This window comes from Pipistrellus hanaki, assembly GCF_964339955.1.
Source record: "Pipistrellus hanaki genome assembly, chromosome: 2".
Lineage (NCBI taxonomy): Eukaryota > Metazoa > Chordata > Mammalia > Chiroptera > Vespertilionidae > Pipistrellus > Pipistrellus hanaki.
Genome location: NC_140504.1, coordinates 112,782,500 through 112,801,108, shown reverse-complemented (window position 1 = coordinate 112,801,108; position 18,609 = coordinate 112,782,500). Strand labels below are relative to the sequence as shown.

General features: G+C 42.9%; 1 protein-coding gene across 6 annotated transcripts in view; it reads left to right on the top strand.

The window, feature by feature from the left end:
• The window catches only part of MYLK4 (myosin light chain kinase family member 4), a 97,840-nt gene that overhangs the window by 4,986 nt on the left and 74,245 nt on the right, over nucleotides 1–18,609 (top strand). For 3 of the 6 annotated variants that reach the window (XM_084873154.1, XM_084873155.1, XM_084873156.1), the window contains exon 2: nucleotides 9,462–9,732. In XM_084873154.1, coding sequence (XP_084729280.1) covers nucleotides 9,462–9,732 — 271 coding nt within the window. Of the gene's footprint in view, nucleotides 1–9,461; nucleotides 9,733–15,751; nucleotides 16,033–18,609 lie in introns of those variants that run through there. The other 3 variants (XM_084873157.1, XM_084873159.1, XM_084873158.1) reach the window with 2 other exon arrangements.

Here is an 18,609-nt window from a genome sequence, read left to right as displayed (position 1 = left end):
CTCGTAATAAATAAAAAGCTTACATTTTTTTCTTTAGAAATGATACATGCTTATGGAAAATCTACTCAGAGACCATCATTGTTAATATTTTAGCACCCTATTTCAGTCTTTTTAAATGCATTTCAATATAATACTGTGTACTTACATATATAAATATGATTCTATGTTTTTATTGTTACCTAATATGTATTTTCAATAATATACATACTACTAGTGCCCCAGTGCATGGATTCGTGCACATTGAAAGGAAATTGGGAGCCAGCATCCGCGTGTTGGGGGAGTTTCCACACTCCCTGAGCTGCTGAGAGGTTGTGTGGGAGTCTGTCCTCCTCTCTGCAGTTTCCTGAAAAAATATTTCCAAATGTCCCTTCTGGACCAGGGTTGCACCTTGCCACCTGGGAGGTCCCCAGTGAACACCTTGGGCCGGGCTGAATGCTTTCCGCTGCTTGCTCAGAGTCAGGTAAGAGATGCTCAGAAGTGAACAATACAAAGTTGGGGATCTTGGAGTGAGGGGGTGCTCTCTCTCCCAGGCCAGGCCCTTCAGATCCCTCTCTCTGATTTTTACACTAATTTTTAGACGCCACCTTGTGGCCATTTTTAAATTGCTGCCTCCCTCTGTAGTGCTGGGGCAATCTGTAAGGGATGAGATTTTATCTGTATGCTCAAAGCAGAGTTCCAGGAGCCTGGCAGTATTATCAGGCTCATCCTGGTTACTCTGAGTGTCCGCGCTTCATCTGTTCCCCAGTGATTGTACCTGTAGGCTTGCCTCTCAGCAAGTTCTGGCTGAGCAGTGGGCATCCCTGGGCGGGGTACCAGCACCGCGAGAGTGAGGGGGGCAGGAGGGGCAGGGGGCGAGGTATCCATCCACACCACAGGAGCTGTAGACCTGCCCGCCCACAGGAGTCACTGGGGATCTGTGGGGAACGTGGGAGCCCAGATGCAGGCCAGGCGGGGGAAGGGTGCAATGGACTCCATTGCGGACACTCGTGCGAGATCCGCTCATTAGATTGGGCTTTTCTCACTTTTTCCAGGACTCTCTTTGGAGCGGAGGTGGGGACTAGTCCGGCTTGGAAGTGGCACCTGAGGGTGGTAGGAAGTAAGGAGGGAGAGGTGGATCGCGGTTCCTGGTATAAGGCTCATTCTTAATATTTCAGTTTCACATCCGAAGGAACATGGCAACAGCTAAAGGGTAGGAAATGGCCCTGGTGCCTGAGGGGGAATTCCAGGGGGCCAGTGTCATTATCAAGGTCATCCCAGTCTTGTGCAAATGTTTCATGCTGCATTTGTTCGCAGTAGATTTTACCAGTAGAGTATAGGGGGATGATTTTTCCATGCAACTCCCAGCCCAAGTGTGGGGATGCCTGAATCAAGCAGGTCAGGCCAGCACCTACCAGTGCCCTTCCACCCACCGGAGCTGGCCAACACTCTGCAGAGGTCCAGGAGCGGGTATCTGGTGCCAGGTCGCGGACCTTTCCGGGAGATGGGGCCGGGTGGTAGTCTACCTGCAGACTCGCGTGGGTGTTGATCATTGGGCTGGACTTCACCAGCATTTGCTCTTGAGATGGGGGCCGGTCCAAGCAGTATGTTTGTGAAGCACTTCTGTGGGTTTTTCCCGAGCCTGCATCCGGAGACCCAGAGGGTAATAGATAAGGGGTGCAGTGCAGCCACAGGGTCTGAAGGGAGAGTTCTAGGGGCGGGGAAGGCCGCTCTGTGGTTATTCGGGCTACACCCCCACCACCCAGGCATTGGGACTGCAGTCTGTTTGCTGGAGATTGTGCCTGCCACAGGCAGGAGAGGCTCCAGCACCCTGCTTTTGACTGAGTGGCTCTCCTACTGTGGGAGCAAACTGACCACCAGGGGGCAACTCCTGCATTGAGCGTCTACCTACTGGTGTCTGCTCAACCAGTCTTTCTGGTGTTATGCTGGCTATGTACACGAAATTCATGCACATTAAAAGGGAATTAATTAGAAGAAAATATTTTAATATTGCTATTTGACCTTTCTCTATAATAGAAGTGTCTGAGATGAAAGAAAATTAGTAAAATGTATATGAAAGTCTTCCTCCTGTCAGAGTCTGGGGTGCACCATGGGAACCAGAGTCAAGTCCCCACCCCCACATGTGCGCCTCAAAATCATGTGAGACCCAGACCCAGCCGACCCTACACTCATTGGGCTAGATCCAGACCTGGCTGGCCCCACCCCCATCAAGCACTGCCTAGTGGGGGGCATGGCCTCAGGTCACTTGGCCTGGTGCCCGGGAGGGGGGCACGGCCTGAGGTACCCTATCAAGCCCTGCAGGGCGGGGGGCACAACCTAAGGTTCCTCAGCCTGGCGCTGGGGGAGGGGGTGTTGCCTGAGGTCCCCTGCCAAGCCCCACCAGGTGGGGAGTACAGCCTCAGGTCCCCTGCCCTGGCCCAGTGCCATGCAGCCTCAGGTCCCTGCTGATTGCTCGTTAAGGCTGGTTACAGGAACTGGGCTTCTGCTGTGGCCACAACCATCTTGTAATACGGGATCCCCTCCTCTGCTGTGGGCCCAGCTACCTTAATATGGTGTGATAGTGAATTTGCATATTCCTTCTTTATTAGAGAGGATGAGATCAAAATGGCACTAGGCTTGGACTTAAAGAATCTGGGTTTGAGTTGGCTACAAAGAGACCTTGGGCAAAACTCTTAACTCTTTAGGCTCAATTTTCAAATCTAAAAAAGGAAATTAAATGACCTTATAAATGCAAATGCTTTGGTATAGTGCCCTTGATTATCATTTTATTTGCGAGTCCTAGATCATTTTGCCTATAGTTCAAAGTTCTCTCCACTAGACGGTGATGGTAGAAAAAAAAAAAATCATATCAGCCTATCTAACCAAATTTAAGCTCCTTTTCAAATGAGCAAATACAAATAAACTTAAAATCCATTATAAGGTTACAGGAAATTAGGTCAATGTAAAGCAGTAAAACCTGCTTAAATTTTCTCCTTTAAGACCTCACTGCTTAATTGTTTTCAGCTGACCTTGGCAGTTTGTTTTGGGTGGTGTAACCATCTTCTCTGTTATCCTTCCCTAGACTCAGAATAGGGATGATGTATTCAGTGGGAGTCTCAATAAGCCCTTTATTCAGTGGCTACAATAAAAGTCTCAGTCTGACTTCAGTGCTTATGTGCAGATATGTGGCAGTTAGATAGACATGAGTTGAGCTGAGCAAGGACCATCAGCCAGGTACAGAAAATCACCAGGGTAGAAAGTCCCAGGTACATAGTAATGGGCAAAACTGGGCTGGGACCTTGCTCCCAAGGTGACATTTCCTACCCTAGCCCCTAATCTTTCATATCACTGGCCCTGCAGTTCAGACCCTCCCCGGATCTTTCCTCCCCTGGTATGCTGCTAGTCCTGGGGGTTGGAACCCCTTAGATGGGAAAGAACAAGGGGGCCAGATAATTAAGTCCTTAAGCATTAAGCCCCCAGGACAATGCCCCACTTCCCCAGGCACGATTTCCTTACCTTTTACATGCACCTAGGCCTCAGTTGTTTCAGCTCCAGGCCCAGAAAAGCAACAAAACCAGACAAGTGAAGGCATGGCTACCTCAGGACCAGCTGCAATGCCTAATGAGCCCCCTGATGCTGACTAATCAACAGAGATCCTGACCCTGAAAGAAAGCTGATGGATATTCTATTGGGATCCTCCCCTGAGATCTATAAATAAATACCCTCAAGAGGAAGGACCCTGTGTAGCGCTCACTATGGAACACACCCACAATTTTCCCCAGGCATGTTTTCCTTGCCTTTCTTTCTCCTAACTCCAAGGGCCCTCTCTTGCCTTGTAACTTGTTTCCTGAGCCTACGGTATTTCTTCTAAGGCTTATTTCTTCTACCTCTGTGACATTAAAAATAAACTTTTTCTAGTTTGAGTTTTGGCTCTGAATTCATTCTTAGAACTCAAGTACCCAGGTTGTTGAACCAAGGTCTGTCTACCTCCACTAGTAACACATGGTGCCAACGGGTATATAATTTCTTCTGGGATTATCAAACTTCCAGGCATCATCTTGTACCCTAATATTCATACCCAAGGTATGTTGGAATATATTAGAAAATTTGAGTCCAGTTAGTCCCACCATAATGCACATCCCTGACATGTTTAGTCACCATTGTAAAAGTTAGCCTTATGATCATCTGTTCTTCCTGCTTTGTGATTTCTCTCTCCTAACCCAACCTCCTGCTTCTTTCTCTTCCTGACTTCCCCCTGTGTCCTTTGGAATCTGTGGCACATTATTCTAGTAAACTGTATACATTTCCTTGTTATTCTAATAAGACCTCTTAATTGTTCTAATTTCTTACTGATTTTATTGATTTTATTGGTTTAAAAGAAATGCATTGATTTTTATTAATCTACACTAATAAAAGAGAAGCATGCAAATTGATCATCCCTCTGCTAGGCCCATCAGCCAATCAGGAGTGAGTATGCAAAATAACACAACAAAGATGGCAGCGGCCATGGAGCTTGAGCGAGCAGGATGCTTGGGTTGCTCCTGGCGATGGAGGAAGCCAAGCTTCCCACCCACCCTGGCTGCTGCTGAAGGAGGGGCTGGGAGCCTGGGTCACCAGGGGACATGGCCAACCTGCAAACAGCCATCAGCCCCTCAACCAGTCTGGCGAGGCACCCCAGCTGTAACCCCCACACTAAAGGAGGTGTGGCCAGCTTGAAACAGCCCTCAGCTCCTCACCCAGGCTGGCCATACCCCCCCAATGGGGACCCTCAACTCATGGGGGTGTGGCCATCCTGAAAACCACCATAGGCCACCCCACACCCCAAGGGAACCCCCACCCTCATTTGGGACACCCTTCAGGGCAAACCAGCAAGCCCCCACCCATGCACCAGGCCTCTATACTAATAAAAGGGTAATATGCTAATTAGACTGGGAGATCTTCCGGATGTTCTTCCGGTAAAAGCCATGGTGGTGGGGCCGAGGTAGAGGCAATTAGAGGCCAAGAGGGAAAGGCAGTTGTGGGTGATCAGGCTGTTGGGGGGGGGGGGGCCGTTGGGGGTTATCAGGCTTGTGGTGGGGGGCAGTTGGGGGTGAGCAGGCCATCAGTGGGGGTGATATGGGTGTGATCAAGACAGCAGAAGGGGCAGTTTGGACTGAGCAGGCCAGCTAGGGGGTAGTTGGGGGAAAGCAGGCCAGTGGGGAGGGATGGTGGGGGCAAGCAGGCCAGCAGGGGGGGAGGGCAGTTGGGAGCGAGCAATCTGGCAGGAGGGGCAGTTGGGGGTGATTAGCCTGGCGGGAAGGCATTTGATGGTGAGCAGGCTGGTGGTGGTGGTGGGGGCAATTGGGGGTAAGCAGGCTGGCAGGCAGAGTGATTAGGGGCAATCAGGCAGGCAGGCAGGTGAGTGATTAGCAGCCAGCAGTCTCGGATTGCATGAGAGATGTCCAGCTACAGATTTAGGCCCAATCCCTGTACACTGGCAGTAGACACCCTTTGAGGGGTCCCATATTGGAGAGGGTGCAGGCTGAGCTGAGGGACACCTCCCCGCCTCGTGCACAAATCTTATGCATCGGGCCACTAGTTTTTTTAATATTTCACCTTTTTGGGAACACTTTTAATAGTTTTAGGTGATTTTCAATTGATACCTGTTGTATAAAAAGAACTTTTCTCTGGTTCTTGACACAGAGTTAAGAACCCTTGGAATTTTCTGAGTAATAGAAGAGTCTTTGTTATGCCAATGAGGTTACTCCTCGTTAGTCCCTGGATAGCTTCAGAATGGGGGCTGATCACCAGAAAGAACAACCACATAATTAGAGGGTTGGAATATCAGGCCAACCATCTCTGGGGAGTGAAAAAGAGGGTTGAAGTTTGAGTTCCATTACATATCCAGTAATTTAACCAATCTGCCTACTTAGTGAAACCCCAATAAAAACACTAAGCTCAGTGAAGCTTCTTGGTTGGTGAACACATGTGTGAAGGGAGAGTGATTAGCTTTGTCTTCAGGGCAGAGGGCTTGGCAGCTCTGTGTCTGGGACCCTCCCAGATGTTATGTGCATCTATTATTTAAAAACTAAAAAATAATGTGCTTTCAGTGATTTCTGTGATTAATTCCAGTGAATTATCAAACTTTAGGAGATTGCAGGAACCCCCAAATTTGTAGGCAGTTGATCAGGAATGCAGCTGGTCTCTAAGACTTGTGGCTGGTGTCTGATGTGAGGGTAGTCTTATGAGGGACTTTGCCCTCAATCTGTGAAGTATGACACTAACTTCAGTTAGTTAATGTCAGAAATGAATTAAGTTGCAGGCCACTCACTTGGTGTCAGAACACTTTTGTCTTTTCCTCTTAATTCCTTTATTATTTTTGCCAGAGCTGACCAGCAGTCCCTGAACAACAGATGAACAAATTACTCCGACACAGTTTCACTATGGGGGAGAGGACAGGCAGCCTCAACTGCCTGCCTCATTGGGCTTTTATTGGGATTTTTTAACTTTAAATACATAAGTGTTTACATTGTCCTCTAGGCAAGGGCATCCAAGAATTAAGCATTAGGATACCAGTAAACACCAGGGATCTGCATGTGCACAGATTTGTTGGGAAAGGTCAAGGGATAATTAGGGGCACTGCCTTCGACACTCCCCTAAGTCAGAATTCTGATAGACAGGTTGGCGGCCTTCCACACACTCCCATTTTCTCAGAATGTCCACCTTAGAACTTTCCAATCAAGTCCCGTGTGCTCCCAACATCTTCCCCTTTTTTGTTTTGCTGAATGTAGAAGACAGAGGAGGTGAACTTTCTGCTTTGGAATGTCGGGGTCTGCAAAGCACATATTCTGTTCCAGTTCTGATTTTATAGACCATAAGAAAAACAAAAAGAGCAATGGTTACTTATCTGGAATGCGTGGAATGCTAGTATGCTCAAATGATTGGTCAGCCTCTGCCATCAGCTTCATCATCATTCCCCAGGTTATTTCGGGGGTCATCTGGGTCCAGGGAAGGTGCAATGTTCTGTGCTACAGAATCCCCAGGCTCAGATTCTTCATTTCTGGAAGAGGGTTGGTCCCATGCCATGATAGGGTTCAATCTGGTGATCTGGAACCCATAATGGCCCTGTAGGGGTAGAAACACATACATACCTCTCCCTCATGTTAATAACTCATTGGGTCCCATCCAGTTATTAATTAGTGTCCTCAAAACTTGTGGTTTCTGAGGTGGGGTTATTGAGGTAAATAACTGTTCTACAGATGATTAAAAATGACCATTCAGATTTTTAAAATTAAGGATAAAGTGTGCTTTAGATAGTATTATAGAAGAATCCTTGAGTCCCACATTCCACACCCCCTCCCCCCTTTTTTGCTTTACTAGCATACCCTTCAGGGTAGCAGTGTTGTATGATGGCCTGCCTTTGTGGATTGTAAGGGATCCCCATGGAATGATAGATGGACCAAGTTCTGCAAAATGTGGTAAAGCCATGTCTGCTATAAGCAGGCATATTATCAGTTTATCTTGGTTAATATATCTATAATTGGCAATAGATCTTACTGAATTCATGAAAAAAAGTATTGCCACTTATTGAGAATTGCCAAATACTGGAGGGACAGGTGGGGAGAATATATATGATTTACCAAATTTGCATTAAAAATGCTTCCTGAAAATTTAAAAATCAGCAATACTTGCAAATGACATGGAATCTTGTCTTTTTTTGCAAAACACAACTTTCCAGAATAACAATTAGAGCTATAAATAAAAGCATAATATGGTTATTATAATTTGACAATGTTTCCCATGTACCTTAAGCAGAAAATTTTCCTTCATGAAAGAGAAAACAAATACTTGAGGCATTCCATCTAGAGTAGAATGATCTAAAGTCAATTTTAGATGAAGAAAAAGTTTCTTAAGATTCAAACTCTGGAAGGATTGTCAAACTTATTTTGCCAAAAGATGATATATCAAAGAGTATTAGACACAAACATGAGCTAGTAAACTTCAATTCCATGATTAGAAGATTTTTTTTGGTAAAACATACCTGATTAATATGAAACATAAACATTTTAATAATTTATAGAACTTTTGCTTCCTGGGTAGAAAAACAGGAAAGATCTTTTCCCTTTTAATAGACTAGAAAAGGACTAATAAAAATGAGGTTTATTCTCTAACTGACTTTGTCCTTGGATGTGGTCAGTAAATGACACTAATTGGATTTTTGCTATCAGTCTCCCTGATTACATTGATGTAAGCTATTTATCATCTAGTTATACCCTCTGATTAGGGAGGCAAAATACAAATCATTTACTCATAAGTGTCCTTGGTTTAGGGAAGATAGGATTTACTAGATGCCTCCAAATTGCTGTTTACTAAGTAGAGACATGTATTTTTATTTTATATAGAATACATTATTCATATGAATTAAAGATAAGAATTTTGTTTTTCTTTTTTGAAAAGCAAGAGAGCACCAGGGGTTGGTGTTAAAGTGGGGAGTGGAGGAATCAGCAAAGGCTCCAAAAAAAAAGAGCTGAAAATCACCAGGACCTTGAGAAAATATAGGATTATCTGTATTTCTAGTTGTATTTTCTAAGCAATCCAGGTTTTAAATAAAGCTAGGAATTCACTACTGTTAAAATCAGACTGGCAGGTTTATTTGGCTGGATTTTCTTTTCTTGGCCTTTGATGGAAAACTTGGGGGAAATGCATGGTATTGCCTGTTGCTGTTTTTTGTAACTCCCTGGATGCCTGCACTTTCAACCTTTCCCTAGAGTTGCAAACATTTGGAGACATTGCAAATAAGTTTAAGGATTAAAAAATTAAAACTGGCTAAGTGCTTTCCGAAGATCTCTCCTATTCTAGTTGGACATGTTCACAGGATAAGATGGGTAAACAAAGGTGTCTGTGGGATTCTCCTGGCTGAGAATGAGCAGTTATATAATCATGAGTTTAAAAGAGGCAGAATATCTGGACGTATGATCATCAAAGACAAATGCAGTTTTATAATTCTGAGCATGTTGCCACACTGATGACAGGGAAAGGTGAAGGTGATATTTTATCCACTGCTCCCAGTCCTTTCCTTACCTGAACTCTGAAATAGAGCCATTGGCCTTAAAAAGCCTGGTGACTAAAATTAATATACTTCCCCATCTGACTAAGAAGGCAACAGCTGAGTAACATGAGATCAACAGGGGCTCAAAGTGGCATTTGAGAGAGAGGATACTTATTTTCATGGTGGAGGCTGTCTTTTTGGAAGGTTTATGCTGACTGACAGTAAAGGCTTATACCAGAAAACCATGTAGTCATTTTGAACTCGGCAAAACTTCCCTTTACCTGCCGGAACTCAGACTCTGCACTTGGAGTGCTCAAAACCCTAGATATATTCCTATAAATGGTAATTACTCTTTTAAAAAAATTATTACAGAAGGTACTTCAAAATTTTCTCTGTCATTTTCCCAAAAGTCAAATAAGTGAATAAGTGAGGAGAACTCTGTTTCCTTTCTTTGCAGTCAGGAGGAAGGTGCAATCAAAAGTCACAACTGCATCTTGATTTACAAATCAGGGACAGAGGGAGATGAGCACAACACTCCAGACAGTCACTTCATCGGACTCACCACCAAGATGTTAAAAGTGAAGAGGCTGGAGGAAATCACCACTTGTTACAACAGCAACAGCCTGGAGAAAGCGACCTTTTTTCAGTGCATGGAAAAGGTTGAGAAGATGAAGTATTTTCTAGAAGAAAGTTGTAATGAACAGAATTCAAGATCTGGAAATAATGAGGTAATTGTGTGCTAATTTAGTCTCCTGAAAAGTCTTAGTACTACCTTATCTTTTCTTACATATATCAATAAAGATAGCCATTCATCAGACCTCTTTCAAATTCTATTTTGTCATTTGTGTGTAGAATTAGAGAACATTTATAAGTAGGAAAGCTTTAATTTTGTTTTACTGAGGGCTATGCATTTGTAAATTAAACAACTGAGTTTGGGCAGTACTTGGGAGGCCCTTGATTATGCATCTCTACCCCCAGGCTACATTATAGTTAATGGCTTTGAAGTTACAAATAAGAATTTATGGAAACACACATTTCTTAGTATGAAAACACACATTTCTTAAGAAGGATCATTTAAAAGCACGAAGTTGGACATGAAATTTTGAGAAGCTCTGCAAAGGGTACAATTGCTGTGCAGAAGTTGCCAATTTCCTCAAGACATTAATCTCCCAAGATAGGTGGTAAAGCTGCTGACACTGGTGGTCAGCGGCAGGGATAAGCAGGCCTTGCCCAATGGCACACTGTGTCCTCATCTGTGCAGTACATGGGCCCTGGGCCCATTGTGGCTGCTTGATCTTCCGCAAGTTACTAAACTCTACCTGGGTAATGGGATAATAGTGGTTGTGGAAATTAAGTGTGATAATGGGTAAAAGCACTTAGCATATTATCTGCCACCATGCTAAGCATTTACTACATGGTAGCTAGCAACAATCCCATCACCTAGCTTAGCTCAGTTAGTTCCCAGTCATCCATCCATAGACAGGCAGTTCCTGTGCTGCCTGTGCCTTTATTCCAGCACAAACAATTGTTCTGAATGTGTTTGTCATCTTTCTCTAGTGTCACTCCTCAAGGTAGGGAACTCATATCACTTTGCTTCTCAAGTGCTTTCCCAGTAACTGGCAGATAATAGGCACCAAAAATGTTCGTGGGAGGAACAGCTCTATTTAAGTGCAATCCGCTTTTTGGCTGAGGCTAGAAGTTATTGTTCTTAAAAATCAGAGCAACTGACTCTTATTAAGCAGCTACTTTCTGCAAAACACTCTTCAGACAGGAAGGGCATTTTTAATGAGCAACAGAATGAAATAGATCTGTTAGGTGTAAAGGGCAGAGGAGTCTTAACTGTAAGTGAATACAGAATGGTAAAATGTACTGAAGAGAAGTGAATGAAGTCAAAACTTAGGTTTTCTGAGATCTCTACTTGACCTATGAGCTCATGTCTTGTTCAGTATACACCAAGAAAAAATTTCCACAGGTGAAATTTCAGTCAAATGTGAAGGACTTCCTCGTGAGGGCTGTTTATAGCCAAACAAACAGAAGGATTTCTTTCTCTGTTCATTCATTTCTGTAGACAGAGAAGACAAAATATTCTTCTCAGATAACTTTGAAATTACCAACTGTCTTAGTAATTTATATGAATTTAATTACTTTTACAGTACTTTTTTCCCCCCACATTCTGATAAAATTTCTATGAGTAGGCAATGTCTTCAGAGGGAGATGGTGCTAAGTTAAAACATGGACATTTTAAGGAAGAATTGTTTTATGATGAAATTCTTCATAATATTAGAAATCAAATGATTTGGTAGTCAAATACTTCAAATATACATATTTACTCCTCACTCAAGGGCATAATTTTATTGACTTGAGAGAGAGGAAGGGAGAGAGAGAAAACATTGATATGATAGAGAAACATTGATTGGTTGCCTCCCGAATGCTCCCTAACTGGGAATCAAACCTGCAATCTAGGTATGTGTCCTGAGTGGACACCTGCCACCTTTTGGTGCATAGGACAATGCTCCAACCAACTAAGCCACCTGGCTAGGGCTATGATATTTTTGAGGGAAAGACTGAGAATGTCATTCCTCAGAAACCCTAAGAGAACATCCTTCACAATTAATCTGATGTCCTTTGTGTAACCTGGGCCTCCTGGCTGGGTCCTGCAGTCAGTGCTATGCAGAAGGTGTGGAGGAATGGCGAATAGCTCCATATGTCCCATTCAGCTTCTTTGTAAATGGCAAGGGGCCCAGAAATGTCAGCAGGAAATTTCCCTGTCTCTCTTGCCTGATGGAGAACAGAAGGGCACACGAATGTGAGGCTCAGAGCTTTTCTTTCTGTGGCTGCCAAGGCCCCTGTACTGGAGGCTCCTGCCTCCTGAGCCAGTGGGTGCCAGGGTAGCCAGGGGCCTTGGCTGTGGGTGGATGGAGAAGGGCATTCCAGCAGCTCAGATGTCTTTGGGTATGCAGGCAGAGCTAGATTGACATGTTTTCTGCTGGGGTCACAGTAAAGAACACTCTTTTCTCTCCAGGGATTATGTTTTTTTAAGCCATAATTTTCTCCACTTATTCTCCTTTCTCTTTTATCCCTTCTCTCTTTGAGAAGATTAGCACTGCTAATCATAGTAAAAATCTTCACCGTGGTGCACTGGAAAGAATGTACTCTGGCTTTCAGACACTGTGATGTGGAAGCTGTGCTTTGGAAAGTTTGGAGTACAATTCTTTCTAGAAAAGACTTTACTCTCCAGTCTCAATAGAGCAAATTATCAGTAAATTTAACAACATATATTTGTTAACATGGTTTGGTAAAGTTCAGATTATTTTTCTTTCCCTGATCTTAAACAGTTTTTTTCTATTCCATTTATATTTCCTCCACTGGGTTTATTTTAAACTATTTTCTTTCAAGTTCTCTATGTTTTGTTGAATTTATTAAATACTACATATTCAACTTTATAGCATGTTTTGTTCATTTTATTTTTCTATGTTCCTTTTTATCCTGTTTTCTAATGACTTTTCTCATTCTATGATATTTAAAAGATGTTCAAAAATCACCTAAATAGTGTAGAATTTTAAAAGCTTTTAACAGATATGCCATAATAAATTAGATCTAAATGTACTATCAAGTAAAACCTAAAGGAAATTAATCTGCCACATATGAGTGATGAGTTTCATAGCTGTGTGTATATATACCATGAATTCATAAATGATAAATGACTCATAATGCTAATTAGTATTACTTTTGTACAATCAAACCCAGGGTTTCTCCTTCTCTTACTTCTCTATTTCTTGTATAAATAGCCCCATTCTGCATTTTCCTCAGATTTAATTTACTGTTTAATACAAATACAGGCACATACTATTCTATTAGGTCTAGTAATAATTAATGCCGTTTTCTAATACCTTTTTTAAATCGAATTTATTTAAACAATACAACAAAATTTAATCAACAATATAGTTGCCGTTGTTTTCTACTACTTGTGCCCAACGCTCAGGAAGCATTTTAATCCCTCTGTTGTAAAATTCTTGTGATTTTGATGCAAAAAATTCGGTCAATGCATTTTTGAGGCATTCTTCATTATTAAATTTTTTTCCAAGAAGAAAGTTTTGCAAAGAACGAAACAAATGGTAATCGGAAGGGGCAATATCAGGAGAATATGCAGGTTGAGGGAGAACTTCCCATTCCAACTGGCGCAGTTTTTCAGCAGTGATTCTTGCAGTATGCGGTCGTGCGTTATCGTGGTGAAGAATTACGCCCTTCCGATTAATCAGCGCGGGTTCTTTTTCTCTTAAAGCTTGGGCTAACCTTTCCAATTGGGCACTATACACTGCACTTGTAATGGTTTGGGTAGATGGTAAAAGTTCATAATGAAGAATTCCTTTAAAATTCCACCAAACACACAACATCACTTTTTTTCGCATGCAAGTCAGGTTTTGGCGTGGGCTGCGGAGCCTCATTTTTGTCCAACCATTGAGGCCGCCTTTTCAAATTAACATACAGCACCCATTCTTCATCTCCGGTAACAATTTGCTCTAAAAACGGCAAACGGTTTTGACGAGAGAGGAGCGAACTGCAAATTGTGACTCTTTGATTACGGTTGTTGTCGGTCAACCCATGAGGAACCCATTTTCCAAACTTTTGGACTTTGCCAAGTGCACGCAATTGATTGGAAATTGTTTTTTGTGAACAATTTAAAGTTGTCGCAAGCTCTTGTTGGGTAATTTGAGGATTTTGCACCAAAAGAGCTTGAAGAGCTTCTTGATCAAAATTGGACACACGGCCTCGACCACTCTTGTCATCTAACGAAAAATTTCCCTCGCGAAATTTCTCAAACCAACGCTGGCATTTTCTGGCGCTAACTGCATCTTGACCAAGAGCACTACAGATGTTTTTTGCAGCCTCACTTGCTTTTCTTCCTAATTGGAACTCGTAAAGCATGTAGTGCCGAATATGCTCTTCATCCGCCATCTTCTTAGCCCTAGTTCTGCAACAAAAACCAAACCAAACACAAACTTTTTCAAGCAAAACTTGTTAATTGCACTTCACACGTTCTGTAGATACCAATACAAGTCAACGCCAAGCAAGATTTTAAACGAATGTTGAAAAACGACATTAATTATTAGTGTCTGGTTGTCTGGTCATCCATTCAACCAATCAAAGCATAATCCTATATAATAAATCCTATATAATATAATAAGAAGCCAGTATACAAATTGCCCAAACAGTGGAATGACTGGTTGCTATGATGTGCACTGACCATCAGGGGCAGACTCTCAATGCAGGAGCTTCCCTCTGGTGGTCAGTGTGCTCCAGCAGAGGGAGCACTGCTCAGCCAGAAGCCAGGTTCACAGCTGGTGGGCGCAGCGGTTGCCCCTACCACGAGAATATCCAGCAGTCAGACATCCCCCAAGGGCTCCCGAACCACATGTGAGAGGGTGCAGGCTGGTCTGAGGGGACGCTCCTCCCCCTCCCCAAAGCCTGCAAGCACAGGAATTTTATGCACTGGACCTCTAGTATGCTAATATTATGCTAAGGCTGCTCAACCGCTCGCTATAACATCTACTGACCACTAGGGAGCAGTTGACCAGTTGCTATCATGTGCACTGACCACCAGGGGGCAGACATTCCGACTTGTAGGTTAGCTCTTGCTGCTGGGGTCTGGCCAATCGGGACTGAGCAAGACAGGCCGGACACTCCCTGGATCCCTCTGGGTCCCTCTCCAGCTAGCCAACTTCCTGCATCCCTCCCTGGCCCCATTCATGCACCTGTAGGGTCCCTTGGCCTGGCCTGCACCCTCTCAAATTTGGGACCCCTTGGGGGATGGTGGAGGGCTCCAAAAACTGTGAGAGGGCAGAAGCCAGGCTGAGGGACCCCCTCCCTCACCCCCAAGTGCACAAATTTCATGCACTGGGCCTCTAGTTTGCTTAATAAAAGACAAAAGAGCCAAATTATTTTTTTAGGCAACCAGAGTTCCATTTTCCCATTGAGTTCTGTCTGCTTCCCCTGTTTGCTATACATACCCCTACATTTTATGCCCAAGGCTATCCACACTCACCTCCTCGTTCTTTGATTTCTCCCACCTTCCTGTACACCCCTAGTTACTTATCCTCCACCTAAATGGCATGGTCCTGATCAGGAAAGTAAGGTATTGGGGGGTGGGGGGTGGTGGCGGTGGGAGCATGAAATAAGGATGACCCTAACAGAGGTAGGCTGTCACAGCCTTGGGAATATTTAAATGCCTGGTACAAATGCTCCAAAGATCAAACAGAAAAAAACATTTATTAACAGAATGTGAATAGGATAGAGTGGGTTGGAGCAAAACCTGGATCTGCCTATTTGGGTTGCAGTTGGTGCTTTTAATAGTAGGTGGCATTTCCTGACTAACTGCTATGAAAATGTACCATCAGTGGCATTCATAAAGATTAAAACTTAGATCTCAAGTAATGTCAATGAGGGTGGAAGTTTTATAATTTTTCAAAGTTACATTTCTCCACCCCACTTCTTTACTTCTCACCTACGGGGCAGGAGGAAGCTGCATGGGGGTGGCCGAGACATCCAGGCGAATTCCAGTTTCTGCCTTGCTAATCTCTTTGAACTGGGCACAAGCTCCTTCTCCTTGGTATCAGTTGCCACTACAGGTCTCTCTCTGACCCTGCACCTGTTTCAGATCTGTTACACAGACCATCATATTTTTCCTTTTAAAGAGGCGATTATCTGTGGATTGTGTAACTGGAACATCTATTGCAGGGCCCTGCAAGCACTCTCTGTGATCTCACACTGACTGCCTACTCCTCAGAACAGAGCGCTAACAAACCAGTGCTGGGACATGTGCTGGTGTTAGAGTGGGAAAGGGAAGAAACATATAAGCCAAGTGACTTCTTTATAGCCACTCCCAGAGAATGGACCTACCACTTAGAAGGAAAGACGTCTGGATTGTAGGTAGTGTGTGCCTCATCTCATCTCCCTTACTCTGGCGTGTGCTGCGGTCCGGGATGACACAGGGAGGTCACAGACAGGCTCCTGCTCCTGAGGACACACAGGTAGTATTGCCACTTTCAACTAAGACAGATCCGTTTTTCTCTTGTCTAAATGTTTTCAATCAGGGAGCGGTGCTTGCCAGAGGGGAAGGAGTGCATGCCCCAGACTGCCCTCTTAGTGATACCGTAATAGAGGCAGGTGCTACATTTCAAAGTTTCCAACACTTGCACCGCCTTTTGGGAACCTCAAAGCAGCTATTCCTGGGGCATGTTAAAGTTGGCGACCTGTTTTTGCCTGTGGGAGCTAAAAATTAAGACAGCATTTCTTCATTCTCCTACTTATATGGCAATTAGAAAATAAAATGACACAAAAGCAAAACTCCCTTTCCCTTGTTAAGAAGTCTCTGGCAAAAGCAGTCTCTAAAGAGTGACCGCTGTGCTGAGGACGCTCTTCAGCACTGCCTTCTGTGCTATTCCCTTGAACCTTGGCCCCATGATGCCTTTCATTTGATACCATAGCAATTCCAGGAATGGAATCCAGCCAGGAAAAGAGTAGGACTTGGAAAAAAGAAAAATAACTCAGATTCTAAGGATATTAGCACTTTCCAAGAGATGGTATTGCATCTGGAAAAGCAGCCCTTTCCACATATTTAATTCATTTTAATCAGTTAACACAGAATAAGTTATTTTTAGAACAATGTAAGAGTTTAGAAGATGCTACAGAAGACAGTCGGAATCACTGTTCCTACATGAAGTGAATTTATAGTGGTGGTCCTGAGCTTTTCCCATTGTCATATACCTCACATCCAGAGAGTTTTGGCTTTTTCCCCTAATCAAACGCTTTCTATGAAATCTTAATACCATAGATAGACTGTATATCTGTTAGGTTTTAAAGATATATCTGTGTTTTATATATAAAAAGAATACATTTTTTTTTTTTTTACCTCTTGGGGGGTGATGTTACCCCCACTGAGAATGCATGATTTAATTAAAAAATTTTCCCTCCCCCAAGCAGTTGAGTAATATTTTCCTATGACTATATAGGGGGGCAAAAGTAGATTTACAGTTATGAGTATGGGAAACACAGAGTTTATTCTTGTAATTTTACTTACTAATTATTGTATTTTTTCTATGTAAACTTTTTGCTCCTTCTTGTATATAAATGCTTTACTTACATCTTATTTAACAAGAAACTACTAACTCAGCATCTTGGTGGTGTTTAGAGGACTGAGGGCCCTGGATTCAGGCTTTCCGGATGCCTCAGATTTGCAGGGGACCCTGACACAGTAAGCATTTCTGGGATCCTATGTACACTTTCAGGAGAAATGCCAAACCTTGGGATGGTTTGTCAACTGGTCTGTTGTCCTTGGGGACAAAGTAAGAGAGATGGGAAAATAATGGATAGACATGAATGGATTTCTTTTATTTAAATAAGACATCATAAAACATTGTAAATCTCTTTAGATCTGACCTAACATCATGATTAGGATTGTGTTTTCAGACTTGGTCACTGGTGTCCAAGCAGTCATAATTTTTGGCTGTTTAACATATCTCCTGTGGGAAATGCTAGAATGTTATTCACCTAAGCTATGAGAATGTAGCCCTCAAACTATTTTCCAGTGAAAAGGTTGGCAAGATATATGGCCTAGTTAGGAGTGTTGTTGGTGTGGATTTTTAAAAGTTTTGGAAAATTTTAACTGTAAAAAAATGTCTTTGTAATCAGATTCTACAACATATCCTTGCACTTTTCCCCTTTGCTAACAATTATTCAGAAATGCGGACTTAGAAATTTCTATAAGCATAGCAGTTTTAAAAAGTTGTTTATAGGGCCATCAGAGAATCCTCTTTGTAATATTAATGTGCTCTGTATCCGTTTAGAACACGAAACAGCTGAAAGGTTTATTCAATATACTGGGTAAGATCCCTGCCCGTGTCATCTGGGTGTGCTGTCCCAAACACGGCAATAAGTCATATTTATATTTGTGTCAATTCAGGTTCTCAGAATAATTAAAATTCTTGCTAGTTCTGTTATTTGGGGGTAATATAAGAAAACATATCTTATTTACTCTTTCTACAAGTTAAAGCGTTATAATACAAAATATAAAATATTGCAAATCAAGTCTATGTTTCTAAATAGGAAAATGTATAATATACGTGAGAACAAAGTTCCCGAATGTCCCTATTGGCTTACCTAAACACGATGGCTGTAAAGAGCACATTCATCTCTAAGTGTTTCCCAGACTTTCATTTTTCACATACCACCTCCATGACTTTTGCTAATCTGCGTACCCATTTTACTGCTATTGATTATTTTCATATACCAAGTCATTAAAAAATGAGCAGAATCAATAACAGAGTGAAGCCATGGTTTTGATATGCTTATTCTAAATGTTCAAATATGCAATAACACGTGAATTTTAAAAATGGTGTGTGAGTTAACCCTGGATCCCTAGCAATGAGGTTTTCCCAAGTTAGCTTGTGGAAGCAGTTTCCAGGTCTCTGCCCTGTGTGTGCCATTTGGCACTTCCAGCTTCGTTTCTCATTTTCTGCCTGCCCTGTAGCGACAATAACAAAGACCAGAGAAATTGAGAAGCAGTCAGCAGCGGAGAGAAGAGAGAACTGAAGTCTTGCTTCTAAATA